A 15,256-nucleotide genomic window follows, 5' to 3' on the forward strand; every position below is an offset into this window, starting at 1 on the left:
CCGAAAAGAAGAAGCGGTGACACAGGGGTATTGAAATCTCCGAACATCTAGAAATAACCATATGCCTATTTAATTTTCATTTTATCTACCATATAACTATTCACTCAACCCCAACTGATTTTCTTATTAAGTAATTTGTTCAAATAGTCTCAGTAATCCTACTTCCGCACAACTTATACTGATTATTTTTCTGAGAACCCACTGAAAAGAATCAATTTTTAGTGTTGATAATCCAACCGAAAGTATCTGTGGAGGAAAAATTATTCGCCCCTTCTAAAATATAGTTCCGATCATTGTTAGTCCATGGCGGCGAAAATAGAAGAAGTGTAAGAATTGAACGAAAATAAAACTTAGCAATGGAAGTTGATGATCGATTTTATGGAGTGGAAGTTGGCATATTGTTGTAATGGGGAGAACTGTCTTCGAAGATGAGAAATCTTACGCAGATAGTGAAATAATTGATCTTTTTTGCCTAACATCACGAGAACCCAATGTTATTTTGGGGTTTACAAGTTTCGGAAGCTTTATAAAATAGTTGAGATAATAGTGGTAATATATATAGGGATGCAATCGAGTCGAGTCGAGTCGAACCGAACTATTGAATATTTGAGCTTGATTCGTTTATATTCGAGCCGAACTCGAGCTTTATTTAACGAATATATTATGGCTCACGAGCTTATATATTCAAACTTTTATCAAGTCTAAACGAGATTAATAAATATGAATTATATATTTAAATTTTCACTAAATTCATTAAAAATTGAATTATATATTTAGAGAAAAATTATAATAAATAAATTTAATAGATTTTTCTTTATATTTCACAAATAATGTGCAAAATCAATAAATCAAATATCAAAAATATTATTTTTTCATCTAAGAGATGACTCATGAACATATAAATGAACATATATACCAGATAAGGAGTCGAATATTGTAAAATCTGAACGTGATTTATTTATCCTTAACAAACTTTATCAAACGAGCTCAAATGAGATTTTATCGAATCGAGTTTTGAATAGTTCACAAACAGTTTCGTTCATTTGCATATATGTGTATATATATATATAAATTGATGTTCATTTATTAATAAAATAAAAAACCAAAATTTTAAATTTATTCGATTCGCACATTTGACTTTTAACTCACCATAATTTATATGGCCCACAGGTGCATGCTCGGTCTAGGCCCAGTTCTCGTCAAAAGCCCACAATTATTTCCACTGTACCCCCAGAAATTCACCACACTCCAATTTCTCTTAGACTCACGCAAAAATCTTCAACTGAACAAAGCTCAAATTCATTATGGGTTCCGGTAACAGTCTCCGTTTCTCTCTGTGTGGATAAATATAGAATTTGTATCATACCCCCTTGAATTTTTTCGTCATTTTTCCCAAAAGAATAATACGGGATCTTTTTTTTCCCCTTAAAAAAACATCGATGCAGATGCGGATATGGAGGATTATGGGTTCGAGTACTCAGATGAGGAGCCGGAGGAACAGGATGTCGATATTGAGAATCAGTATTACAACTCTAAGGGTACCATTAGTCGTTTATTTTACACTTGTTTAATTCAAACTATTGGGTTTATTTCTATTTATTTGTGATCTTATTTGCACTTTTTTATACGAATATTTTTATTTCAGTAAAGTTCCAATTTTCGTGTAGTAGTGCACGCTAACGTTTTATGATGCGACAATAGAAGGTTTTTAGAAAAGATTAGCCTGAGGGATGTTTTTTAGAAAAATCTTGAAACTGAATATGACGGTGGAATCTGCATTGATGGGGTTTCTGCTACACAGGGTCCGAGAACTATAAAATTTTATGATCCATTCACGGCCTTATCTCTATATATGTGTTGAGATTGATTTCCTTTATGGTGCTAGTTTGTTATTAATTCAAAACATAACTGTTGTCTGTTTTGTAGGTTTGGTTGAAACAGACCCTGAGGCAGCACTTGAAGGTTTTACCCAAGTTGTGAAAATGGAACCAGAAAAGGCCGAATGGTAAGTTTCTGGGAGAACTGCAGATGCTGTGAATAACTTCTTTTTCCCACTTTTGTCGACTAGAAAGCTTATATTCATTGTCTAGTTTTGTTAGGAACTAAATGGTGTTCTTCAGGGGATTACTTCTTTTGTCATCTTTGTTCTTTTCTTCAGGGGATTCAAAGCCTTAAAGCAAACTGTGAAGCTTTACTACAAGCTCGGGAAATATAAAGAAATGATGGATGCTTACAGAGACATGTTGACTTATATTAAATCAGCGGTGACCCGAAATTACAGCGAAAAGTGTATAAACAATATTATGGATTTTATTTCTGGATCTGCTAGTCAAAACTTTAGTCTATTGCAAGAGTTCTATCAGACCACCTTGTCAGCCCTTGAAGAAGCAAAGAATGAGGTGAAAATTCTGTTTCATTTAAGTTAAGCAAGCCTTTTTGGTCACTGCTTAGAGATTTCATTGGCTCTCTCTTCTACAGAGACTCTGGTTCAAGACAAATCTGAAGCTTTGTAAAATATGGTTTGATATGGGTGAATATGGACGGATGAGTAAGGTACTGCTTTTAATTTACTTGCGGTGTTAGGCAAGTATCTGTTGACTGCATATGTTATTTAGTAACCAGCATTCTTCATCAGATCTTGAAGGAACTTCATAAATCTTGTCAAAAAGAAGATGGGACTGATGATCAGAAGAAAGGGACACAGCTGTTGGAAGTATATGCAATTGAGATCCAGATGTACACTGAGACTAAAAACAACAAAAAATTGAAGGTAAGCAGCTCTTTATTTACTGCTTCGACTTCTATATGTTTGTTCTTTTAATAGCAATCCATTTTTTGGGCTCCGGGGCATGCTTTTCATGTCATTATAAACATATTAGAAGTGGGTTCCAATAATTGTACGGTGCTGGTTAGAAAATGACAACACTGCCCTGTAATTGATTCTTTACCATTTGACTTGGGTTTGTTAGTTTTCTAGGTCAAAATTAGAAACTGTCACCTTTTTTTCTTTTTTCCCTGCATTTCAAATAGTTCTGTAATTAGGTTTCCTTAATAGGCAAATGGACTGAAAACCACATATCTGTTAGTATTAAAAGTTATGGGCTGAATACGGAATGGAAATTGCTCATAATTCTATTTTATTATTTGAGGAAATTGTATAGGGTAACATACCATTCAACGCGGATGGTAATCAACAATTGGTGAGCTAGGGAAACCCTTTTTTTCCCCTGAAATGATAAACGGATGTGCTAGTTGTTTTGGCGAACATGACTGGAGTTTTTTGAACCACCATAGTGACTAGGATTTGCCATGTTCAGCCAAGGGTCATCTTGTGCTGTCTTATTACAAAAACGTCTATTTTGTGCCAAGTCTTATCTGTGGTATTGGTGATCTTATGGAGAACAAGTTTCAATTCTTGAAGACATGATATTTTGGGAGACCAAATTGTATTGTTGAGGTACTTACCAATCCCTGTTCACTCTCTTAATATTTTCATTGTTTATAATGAGCCGATATAAAATTGAACTGCAACAACCAACTGATCGTGCATATATATAGCATGATTTAGGGCCTAATGTTAGCAATGCCTTTATTTTGAAGAACGTTACATAGTGGTGAGGGTATTATGTATTGAGAGTTCTCTTTTCATTAGTGGTGCCACGGAAAAAAACTTAGAAATGGCAAATAGACAACAGGAAATTCACGAGTTTGGCGAGAGCTGGGGTGAATTTCTATTTGTGTCATTACTTAGAGCTTCAGTTGCATTCTTCTGTTTCATTAATATTTTATTTATATATATATATATATTATATATATAATAAACTTATAAGATGGATCCAGTTGCAGATGATGCATGGACATTTCTCAATTACCAGTGGTCCAGTACCCTTGTACAACAACTAGAATGACAAGACGCTTGCTTACCTACCACGTAAATCCCTCTAAAAAACATGTCTAAGAGTTTAAATGTCTTTGTAATTCATATAAGCTGTTTACTTGGTGATTTATAAATGTTTTGAATGCTTTGAAACAACAGTTTTCTTATTGTTGAATGTCAGAATTAAGATTGCTCGTACTTTTGCTACTAATCTAACCAAGTGGTGCCCTAATATTGAGGGTCAGTCTCATGTTAAAGTAAATTGGCTAGTTTTGTTATTACTGCTTCTTATTTGTGATTTTATTCCACCTACTTTGTTTTTATTTAGATGACTGCTTTTACTTTTTTTTAGCTGGATATCGATTAAGCTGCGAGAATGTGGAATTTATTCTAGGAATTATATATGAAGACACTTTCGATCAAATCAGCCATTCCTCATCCTAGAATCATGGGGATAATTCGTGAATGTGGTGGAAAAATGCATATGGCTGAGGGTCACTGGCCAGGAGCGGCTACTGATTTCTTTGAGGCTTTTAAGAACTATGATGAAGCTGGAAATCATTGGCGTATTCAATGCCTTAAGTAAGTCTTGTATAGATTTGCTGTGCCTGAGGAGGGGCGTGTATGCAATGTTTATCTGATTATACTTCCTTTCGTAATTTGCTTGTCTTCGTGCATTGATAGACATGCATAATCACGCTGTTTGCAGATGTTTGATTACATATCTTTGCTCTATTGTGATGTCTATCATATACCCTCGAATTATTTTCAGAAGAATTTAAGTAAATTTTGTTATTATTGATTGCATGGTACCTTTGATTAATTAAACTTGGGATTGTTAACATATTTTACTTTTAATAAAACGGATGGAGAATGGGGCAGCACTTCTATTGCGACTTGGTTGCATTTGAAATCAAATCTGGGTTGGTATATTTGCTTAATGCAAATTTTTTTTTTCAATTTAAAGGAATACTATCTACTCATTTACCGTTTTCTAACATTATATATATGAATGGAACATGCATAAATGTTATTAGCTAATCGACATTCCACTATACAGTGAGTAGAACTTTGTCCATCTTAGGTAGTCAAATGGAGAGGAAGCATTAATTTATTCAGTTTGGACACTACTTATAAACTTCCTTGATAAATAAGGACAATTAGTTTCATTATATGAGTTTACGTTATGTGCAATTTTTTCTATCGAAGCAAAAGTCATGGGTTCATTGAAAATTATATTCGAGTCATCTCTTTCTAGCAAATTTTTCTCAATGCTTATGCATAAAAGCAACCAACACACACTTATCATGATTCATATTCACGAGCAAGCTTGCTCACTCATCCAAATTTTGCAGTTAAGGTTCTGCTTGTCAAGTTTTTATCACCTTAGCCTTTCTGACATTGCTCCTACCCCTGAACATTTTGGCTAATGACCTGAACTGAAATAAAGCTTTGACACTCTCATCCTTGATCCTACCAAAGGTTTGAGACACACTTGGAAATATTGGAGACTGTTGTATTAAGTATTTTTTATTTCTTTTTGATGAAAAACTTAGAAATTCAAAATCAAAGATACTTTCAATAAAGTGGAATGTGAAAAACACTAGAAACAATCTACTTAAAAATAAATCTATGCTTGATATACTTTTAATCTCTTATCTGAACTGGTGATGTCACGCCCCAGATTCGACGAATGTCCCTACTATATCAAGACGAGTCTTTCCAGCGTGTTTATGTCCCCACTCACAAGCACCTTTCCTAGGGGTTACCAAAATTGTCTTAAGTCAAACACGCTTAACTTTGAAGTTTTTATGTGATGAGCTCTTGAAAAGAAGGTCATAATCACACTAGAAAGACTCGTCTTGGTACAACGGTGACAGTCGTCGCATTTTGAGCATTACAGATGAGTTCATCTGCTTTGAGTGGGATTTAAGGTATGTGCCTTACTACAAGTATTTCTGACTTGAGTTAATTATTTGCCTTTTTGTCATCATGACAACCCATTTTCGGTGTTATAGATGATTTTTATTTTTTTGTGGTTGTGTCACTATTATTGTCAGGATGGACTTGCCGGAGTCCATGGGAGGGAATTCTATTTTTTTTTATTGAACACAATCTTGTTTGTATTCCCTAAATTTTCCATTTGGAATGATTCGTCTCTTGACCAAGTTGCATTAGTCTGTAGCATGCCTAAGAATTATTATGATCATTACAAAAGCTTTCTCGAATACAAATGGTTCCATAGCAAACAGTTGTCACTGTAATATTCTGTGTTTTGTACACCTGATTACCGGTTAAGTCGAAAAGACTCTAAAAGTTTTGATATTTTTATTTTAACACGATTACATTTTCTTTGAGCATATTCTGCGACTTGGATTTAATCCTCGATGACTGCAAATTATAACTAATAATTATGGTTGCTGAATATTTTTGTGCTTCTGAATTCTCTCAGACTCAGTTAATTTATCCTCACTTTGATCAGGTATTTGGTCTTGGCTAATATGCTTATGCAATCCGAGGTCAATCCATTTGACGGTCAAGAAGCAAAGCCGTCAGTTAGCTAAAACTTTCAACCCGTGATTTTTTTTTGTTGAATAACATGAAGCTTTACCCTACCCAAATCCTTTTGTTGCAGGTACAAAAATGACCCTGAGATTTTGGCAATGACAAATTTAATTGCAGCATACCAAAGAAATGAGAGAAGTTTGAAAAAATCCTGAAGGTGTGTCTTTTGTCATTGAAATCTAATATCATATAGCTAAAAGTAGAGCCTTTCCACCTTACGTGTTAATTTAAGGTGTGTGGTGGGTGTTCTGCAGAATAACAGGAGGACAATAATGGACGATCCATTTATTCGGAATTACATTGAAGATCTCTTGAAGAACGTGAGGACACAAGTGTTGCTTAAGCTTATTAAACCTTATACAAGAATCCGAATCCCCTTCATATCAAAGGTGAGAAAAAGAGTATTTTGTTTGGCGAAAGAGTTCATTCTCCTTCCCTCCGTTTTTCAGAAACATCCTCGTGTTACTTTTAGGAGCTTAATGTGCCCGAGAAGGATGTCGAAGAGTTGCTCGTGTCCCTCATCCTGGACAATCGAATTGATGGCCGCATTGATCAAGTTAATAGACTGTTAGAGCGTGGTGACAGGTTGACTTCTCAATTCTCCCAACATCAAACACTACTGTACATCATGGATTTTGCTAGCAATTACTTTCTATCCGTTTTTGTTAGTTCAAATTATTAGTCGTAGTTGCTATAAGAATTTATCAATACAGTTATAAACCCCTTCACATTCCTCACTTAATAGATGCGGTGTAGGGTATTACACACTTCTATCTAATGTCATTTGACCGAAGATTTTAGTTAGAAATACATTTAGCAAGCGGACTAGGCCAAGTTATAGTAGTATCTATCCGACAGAGACTAATATTTAATTATTAAATTTTTTATCGCTTAACTTAATATAGATAAAATAAATAAAATGAGGATATATGAATTATTAATCTAAACTATTAAATAAAATAATTGCAATTAAAACAGCAGATTCAAATATCAAGAAAGGATTCCACTTCAAATAAAGAACTAAGAAACACAACGGTACAAAACTCTAACATGTTGACATGTGTTAAAATTAAATTAATTATTTAATTATGGACAATCTCGATGAGATCTCTAATTTATTTATTAAACGATTCCTCGAGTTAATAAACATACTTTAATCTAATTGTCCGATTATTTCTAATTGAATTTAATTAGATCTAAATGCATTAAATTTTCGTGAAATTTCAATTTTCACCTAAAATCAAACACTAAACCGAATACTATTTCTAGTCAGTTTAACCATTTGTTGATCACGTCTTTGTTGCTATATTTAACCAATTGGAAGCAGGCATGTAACTAGGTTTTAGGCTATTAACAAAAAATATTAAACCAACATCAATCAATAATTAAAAGCAAGAAAAGTAATACATTGAAAATAAAAACAAATATCAAACAAAGTATTGTTTGGTCCTATCGTGGTCTTAATCTAAACAAATTTATTCCTTAAGATCAAAACAAAGCAAGAACACATTGTTTAAATTCATACGAATAAAATATAGGAAGGAATAAGAAAATCTCAACGTGGTTGGCGTGATTTTTTCTTTGAAGTTGTCTTCCTCCTCTCTCTCAAACTCTAAATTCCTTCTTTTCCTCGAAGTTTTTAAGTGAAGGTTGATCTGTTATCTTCCTCCAAGTTCTCCTTCTCTTCCTCTATGTTGTTATACGTGATGTTGTGTGCTGTTATATGTCCTTCGTTTTGTTATTCTCTCTATTTTTTATCTCACGTAAATGGGCCTTTATGTGCAAAGCCCAAAGAAATTTTCCCCACCCAAAATTAGTCTTCTCAACAAGTTGAAGATTCTCACGTGAATGAGAAGAAAAATAGATAAACAATTCCTTCTTTTTAAATTTCAAAGCTTTCTTATCTCACAAGGTGGGATTCCACATGGATATGTCTAGATTTTGCAAAATTTCTCATTTCTTATCCTTGCTTCTATTGTGTTTTACAAAGAACTAGAATAAAAATTTCCTTATTTTGTAATATTTTTTTGCCCTTGAAATTCTTGTAAAGTCACCGTATCTCCAAAATTAGGCTTTTTTTCATCTTTTGTTCAAATCTACAAATATTATAAAATTAATTCAAATAAGTACAAAATAGGGATAATGACTCCAAATAAAAATAAAATAAGGGATAACAATATCAGATAAGCACGAATATGATAAAATAAAATCTCTAAAATCTATGTAAGATTCGAGCTTATCAATCCTCCCACGTATAATCTTTGTTCGTTCATGAACAAATCAGAAAATAAAAATATAACCGAGTAATATTCATTGATATCCACAAAAATGACAAAATCAACACTTTTTAACTCATCAAATTCCGTCATACTCAATCAAAGTATCACACTTCAAAAATTATAAAATTCACTTTCGTTGCAACTTAAAACTCAAGCATTCACTAGAAAAGATCAAGATAATGAGACGTGTATTGTAAAAGTCAAAACCCATATTCCACAAAGGTGTTTCAGTTTGAGGAGTGCTTATATTTTCTGAATTTTTTTAGGAAACTCTCCGTAAGTTATCTTTCGTATCTTTCTCGCTAAATGTTGGAGGAATATGACCCGGTCAATAGGTCTTTTCAAGCTTATAATTTTAGGTCACGACTCACGCTACAATAAAGGTCTGGAGATTCAAAATGTGAGAAAATAAACAATTTAATAATACAACGCACTCCTTCATCCATTATCTACCTTCCCCTATTGAATTTCATCATTCTCCATTTAACTTTTTCATATTCTTTCTACTTTCATCATTTAACTTTAATCCTCCAGCTTATTATTATTCATCATCATTCATCCTTTTTCATCTTCCTCCTACTTTCGTTCATCTTCTTCCATCTTTTTTTCTTCCTTCAGCTTGTTTTTTCCCACAATACTCCAGCTTTGATCATCTTCCAACTTTCTCTTTTTTTTTGTCATCTTCCTTCAAATTTTTTTTTCTTTATTTTTTTTCAATTCTCAACATTTCCTTTTTTTTTTTCAATCACCACACCATACAACATTATTTCCTCCTTTCTTTTATCATAATATTTTTTTCAACAATCGCCTTCCCTTTCTTCATGTTTTTTTTTTTTGCAAACTTCTCCAATTTTTCTTATCTATTGTCAACAAATGGAATTTATTAAAAATTTTAAAGCGCTAAAGGGGTTTATTTATCTCAGAATTAGGTATAAGAATAGTGTATGAGCTAAAATTGGTAGTTGATGTTGGATGTTGAAGGAATACGAATGAGCGCTAATTGTATGCCTTTAACACACTCCATTCGATTTATTAAAAGCTCAAAAGGGGATACTAGGGACATAGTTATTTGGGGCGCAAGACTCATTAAAACAATAGGGTGTCTTGGGCTTGAGCCGCAAGGCGAAACGCACGCTTTATCGAAGTAAACACATTTGGCAGAAATTTTAAATTTCAATATATATAAAGTAATTTATATTATTTAAATTGAATATTTTTCTTAAATATTACAAACAATATAAATAAAATCCATTAATAGATAATATAGCATAAATCATAACAAAAGCCAAACTCCAATAATCTAAAATTCATTAGTAAGTCATAAGATCATCATAGTATATTAGGAAAAAAACTTCAAAAATCTAAATTATCAAATTCATTTTCATCTTCCTCGACTGCATCATCATCATCATCATCATCATCTCCAGAAACTGAAGCTCCAGAGATTGGAATGTTCGACAGCAGACAGAGAGATGCAGATTGCAGATTCAGAGACAAAGACGCGCAAACACCGAAAGAATTTGAGGCAGAGACGCGCAAAGCAGCAGACGCATTAAGAATTTGAGCGAGGCCGCAAGGGAGATGAAACGTATGCATTCATATTACATGGCTTTTTTAAACATTAAATAGGGATGAGGTTTGTTATTGGGCTTTAAAATTTGTGGGATTATATTATTTTATATTATATATATTATGTACGCCACAAGCCCACATGCGCGCGCTTTTCAGCAGCACAGCTCCTCGGCAGAGTCACGCCTAAGGCGCGCGCTTGTTTAAAGTCACCCAGGAGGCGCTCACCTTTTATAACTGTGACTAGGGATATGAATTATCCATTGGGAAGGCTCAAATGATCTAATGATCGCCTAAATCATCTCTAAGTCATTCTCCTCTGTAATTTCGTCTCGAATGATAATCAGAAAAGTTCTAGATTGCTTTTTTTCTTCTTTCGTGAGCTCATCTCTTGCCAATTCACAATTATTTCTTTTAAGTATGACTTAAAATGCATAGATGATGTCTCAAAATATGATATAAACCTACTTCAGGTACAACTATAGTTTATCTCAATCAATTCTGAATGTGATTCAATCCTTTGTGATAAGTGTGTAATGTAATCACAAGTACAGTTTTTTCCAAGAAAAATCATAAAAAGAAAAATCATGCTTTAGGATTAAACATTAAAACACATGCTAAGTGTTGTGACGTAAAACAAAACAACCAATCCCCCCACACTTTAAAGATCTACAATGTCCTCAGTGTCGTGCTATGATAAAATATAAACAAGAAAAGAATAAATAGCAAAAACACTTCCCTGACGCTATCATAACTTTGAATAATTTTTGGGGAAAATGCTGCTAGAAATACTTAAGTGATAATCCTTTATCTTGACAACTCTATGGTTTCAAATCAAGTCGTTGATGAGAATTCAATACCTATAAAATAAAAGAAAACAAAATAAAATACTAGAATAAAAGATACTTAAAGAAAGAAGAAAAAAAATGAAAGAGAACACTGAGTTGCCTCCTATTAAGCGCTAAATTTATTGTATATAGCTTGACCATCAAAGTGCGGCTTCTGCCCATACTAATTATCATACAATATTACATATGGGTCTTGATTATGTATGCCCTCAAGCTTGGCATGATATTGACATTGTAAGCTCGTCGTTCCAGCAACACTCAGCATAAACTGATTATTAAGGGAAGAACAATCTAATCCGCGATGAAGCTCGTAGAAGATGTAATATTTTGGAGTTTGCATTGATGGAAATAAAGGATCTGCAGGTGGAATATATGTTAAGACCATATATGAGATCAAATCCTTCGCCTTGTATACTTCTACATCCTCCAACTTTACTTTTGGCTCATCTTTGCATAGGGATTCCTCGAAGAATTCTTCTTCCTCCAGCTCAAATACTTGGAAGATCAAATTCAGGTGAAGTTTCTACGTTATTTGAATCAATCTCCAAACCTTGGTTGTTTGAGTTGTCATCATTCACCCATACCTGATTGGTCGTTAATTGATCTGCAAACATCGCTTCATTCTCTCGGCGGATTTCAGAAACTAGTTGCGCTAGAAGCTCAATTTGCTCATCTATGAAACACATAGAGTTGATGTGAATTTTCAAAAACTTCTCACTTATCTCTTTTGAATTATTGGCAATGTTTTCCAACTAGACCATGATTCTATCTAAATGTGTGCTATGCTTTTCTTATTGCTCAAATGGTTGGTTCACAAAATTGTGGCAGAATTGTGGAGGATATTGGTGACTCTAACTCTGCAGTAAAGGATCACAATGCCAGTGATAGTCGAAATATGCCATGTCATTTAACAAGTGCATCGTACCGTTGTATTCTTTATTAAACAAGTGACTACCAGTTGCCAAAGCTCCATAGTTTACCCAACATCTTGTTGCCTCATCCAAACCAATATAGAAAATTCGAATAAGAGTATAGTTTGACAAATCATGGTACCGACATTTGCTTGCCAAATTATTGAATATCCCCCAAGTAACATAGAATAGTTCCGAGTATTGTTGGGAAAAATTCGTGAATACCCGTCGATGATCAATCTCGAAGTACCTCACAAGAAAATAAAAATGAAAAAAATAAATTAGACAAAAAAAACAGATGAATTTTTTTTGGGGAAAAAAGTCTACTCTCAAGCAAACAATTTATTCTAATATTAAATAAATTAGTCCCTGACAGCGACGCCAAAAACTTGGCCGACGATTTTGTTTATGAATAAGTTATAGTAAATGGATGAGTAGTCCAAGTATCGATCCGACAGAGACTAATATTTAACTACTAGATTTTTTATCACTTAGCTTAAGCTAGACAAAATAAATAAAATAAAGATATATGAATTATTAATCTAAATTATTAAATAAAATAATTGCAATTAAAAACGACAGACTCAATCAAATAAAAAACTAAGACATACAACAGTAACAAATTCTATTATGTTGACACATGTTAATATTAAATTAATTATTTAATTTCTTGCAATCATCGTGAAATCTCCAATTTATTTATTAAATGATTACTCGTGTTAATAAACCTATTTAAATCTAACAGTCCAACTATTTCTAAATGAATTTGATTAGATATAAATGCACTGAATTTTTGTGGAATTTCAGTTATCACCTAAAACCGTACACTAATACCGAATACTATTTCTAGTCAGTGTAACCATTTGTTGTTGACATCTTTGTTGCTATATTTAACTAATCATTTTCTGATTGTTGATTAATCAACATACTTGTAAATAGGTGATCAGACTATTAACAAGAAATATTAAACCAACATCAATCAATAATTAAAATCAAGAAAAATAATATATTGAAATAAAACCAAATATCAAACAAAGTATTGTTTGGCTCTATCGTGCTTTTAATCTAAACAAATTTATTCTATAAAATAAAAATAAAACAAGAACACAATGTTTGAATTCATAAGAATAAAACCTAGGAAGGAATTAGAAAATCTCGGCATGGTTGACGTGATTCTTTCTTTGAAGTTGTCTTCCTCCTCTCTCTAAAACTCTAACTTCCTTCTTCTTCCTCCAAGTTTTTAAGAGAAGGTTGATGTGTTTTCTTCCAAGTTCTTCTCTTCCTCTCTGTTGTTGTACGTGATGTTGTGTTTTGTTATATGTCCTCCGTTTTGTCGCCCCCTCTCTAACATACATCTCACATAATGGGCCCTTATGTGCAAAGCTCAAAAGAATTTTCACCACCCAAAATTAGTCTTCTCAACAAGTTGAAGATACTTACGTGAATGAAAAGAAAAATAGATAAACAAATTCCTTCTTTTAAATTTCATAGCTTTCTTATATCACGAGGTGGGATTCCACATGGATATGTCCAGATTTTGCGAACTTCTCTTTCGTTTTTTCTTCTGTATTGTTACTTATATCAGTCATAAACTGTGCAGATCAAAGGGAATGAAGAAGTACGCAGCAATAGACAAATGGAACACACAGCTTAAATCCCTTTACCAAACTGTCAGCAATCGAGTATGTTAATGATTTTTTTCACATGGATATGCAATTCATAATCATGGTGAGTATGTTGATTGGTTAATAACTCAGCAGTTTGTATCCCATGAGATGATACCCTTGATGCCATAGCGATTAGCGCTGCATGGTTTTTTGACTTGTTTTTTGTTAATGATAGTGTTCAGAACTTGGGTTGTATCAGTTTCTTTTTTGACTTGTTTTTTGTTAATGATAGTGTTCAGAACTTGGGTTGTATCAGTTTCTTGCAACACTCGAGATGTCCAAAGATTATAGACACGTTATACTGAAGAAAGAAGCCTCATTTTGGGAATTCCCTGAGGCGATTGGTTATTTCTTGACCTTTGATCTCTTACAAGTTCTCGTAGTCTGTTTCAACCTCATATTACAACGTCTGATGGTAGTCGTGTAACGTTAATATTATGGAGCAAATACCAAATTGGAACTTTGACAATAAGATTGGACTCTGGTGTGTGTTCCTAAAAGTTGGGTTGTGCCCATGTCGATCATCAAACGGAGCAAAAGATTGAAACAGCTATATGTAGAACAGGAAATCTAAGCTGATTATTTGCAAAATTTATGTTCTCGTAATATGCATCCAATATTTTTTTGTGTGCTTGATACTCATGATGGTGCAATTATTGATAGAATTTGGGGACCGATCTACAAGATACGCATCTTAATTATGACTTGCTTCTGGGTTGATATTCCTAGACTTTGGAGAACAAAAGGAACTTCCCTTCTTTTACACGAATTTTAATCCATAAAAGAATCTCTGTCACAGAATAAAGATTAATTTGTAATAACTATGAACTAAAAAAATCTAAGAATGGGTTTGCTAAGATAAACATTTTAAGCAACTATAAATACAATCTGATATTTTTCTTTAAGTTTTAAAAAATAGAGCACTATGGTTGTGGATTACCACAATAGTTCATAAAAACTCTTATATATATATATATATATGTATATATATGTATGTATGTATGTATATATATATATATATATGTATATATATGTATGTATGTATGTCATCGAATGAAAAGGGGCATGTTTTTAAGTAAGGTTTTGGTTTCGAATTTTATTCAAAAAAGTACGATGGATTCGACTCGACTCAACGAAAATGGTGTCCATTCAAAGAATATTATTAATACCAGCACCCACAACATGGTATAATGAGCTTCATCTCCCCATCTGTCACTACTCCAGAAGAGTTAAAAGCGTGTGTGCACATGCATATAGTTTTGCTATGTTTCTATGAGTCGTGTTCATCTATGTGTGCTTATCAATTATGAGATACTCACCTATTGAATATAAATTTTGATATATTTTGTCATAATATATATATATTGAAAGGAATATTTTATTCATGTTTAATCCATATTCTATCTAATTAGAAAAATTAAAATTTTGTATTTCTAGACTAATTTAAATTGGTCAAGATAATAATATTTATTCCTAGATAACTTTATTCTTGATATTTATCCCACATGATTTAATTTAGGAACTTATCTCTAAGATATAA

General features: G+C 32.9%; 1 protein-coding gene across 1 annotated transcript; it reads left to right on the forward strand.

Moving 5' to 3' along the window:
* The first annotated feature begins 1,197 nt into the window (after nucleotides 1-1,197).
* Nucleotides 1,198-14,072, forward strand: LOC142531315 (COP9 signalosome complex subunit 2-like). The gene is given in 13 exon segments (XM_075637413.1): nucleotides 1,198-1,314; nucleotides 1,446-1,538; nucleotides 1,927-2,005; nucleotides 2,159-2,399; nucleotides 2,479-2,553; nucleotides 2,636-2,770; nucleotides 4,272-4,459; nucleotides 6,360-6,428; nucleotides 6,513-6,574; nucleotides 6,577-6,599; nucleotides 6,697-6,831; nucleotides 6,915-7,027; nucleotides 13,650-14,072. Coding segments are annotated over 13 exon segments (1,314 nt in total). The 5' UTR covers nucleotides 1,198-1,304; the 3' UTR covers nucleotides 13,741-14,072.
* The last annotated feature ends 1,184 nt before the right edge of the window (nucleotides 14,073-15,256 follow it).

This window comes from Primulina tabacum, chromosome 17, assembly GCF_025594145.1.
Source record: "Primulina tabacum isolate GXHZ01 chromosome 17, ASM2559414v2, whole genome shotgun sequence".
Taxonomy (NCBI): Eukaryota; Viridiplantae; Streptophyta; class Magnoliopsida; order Lamiales; family Gesneriaceae; genus Primulina; species Primulina tabacum.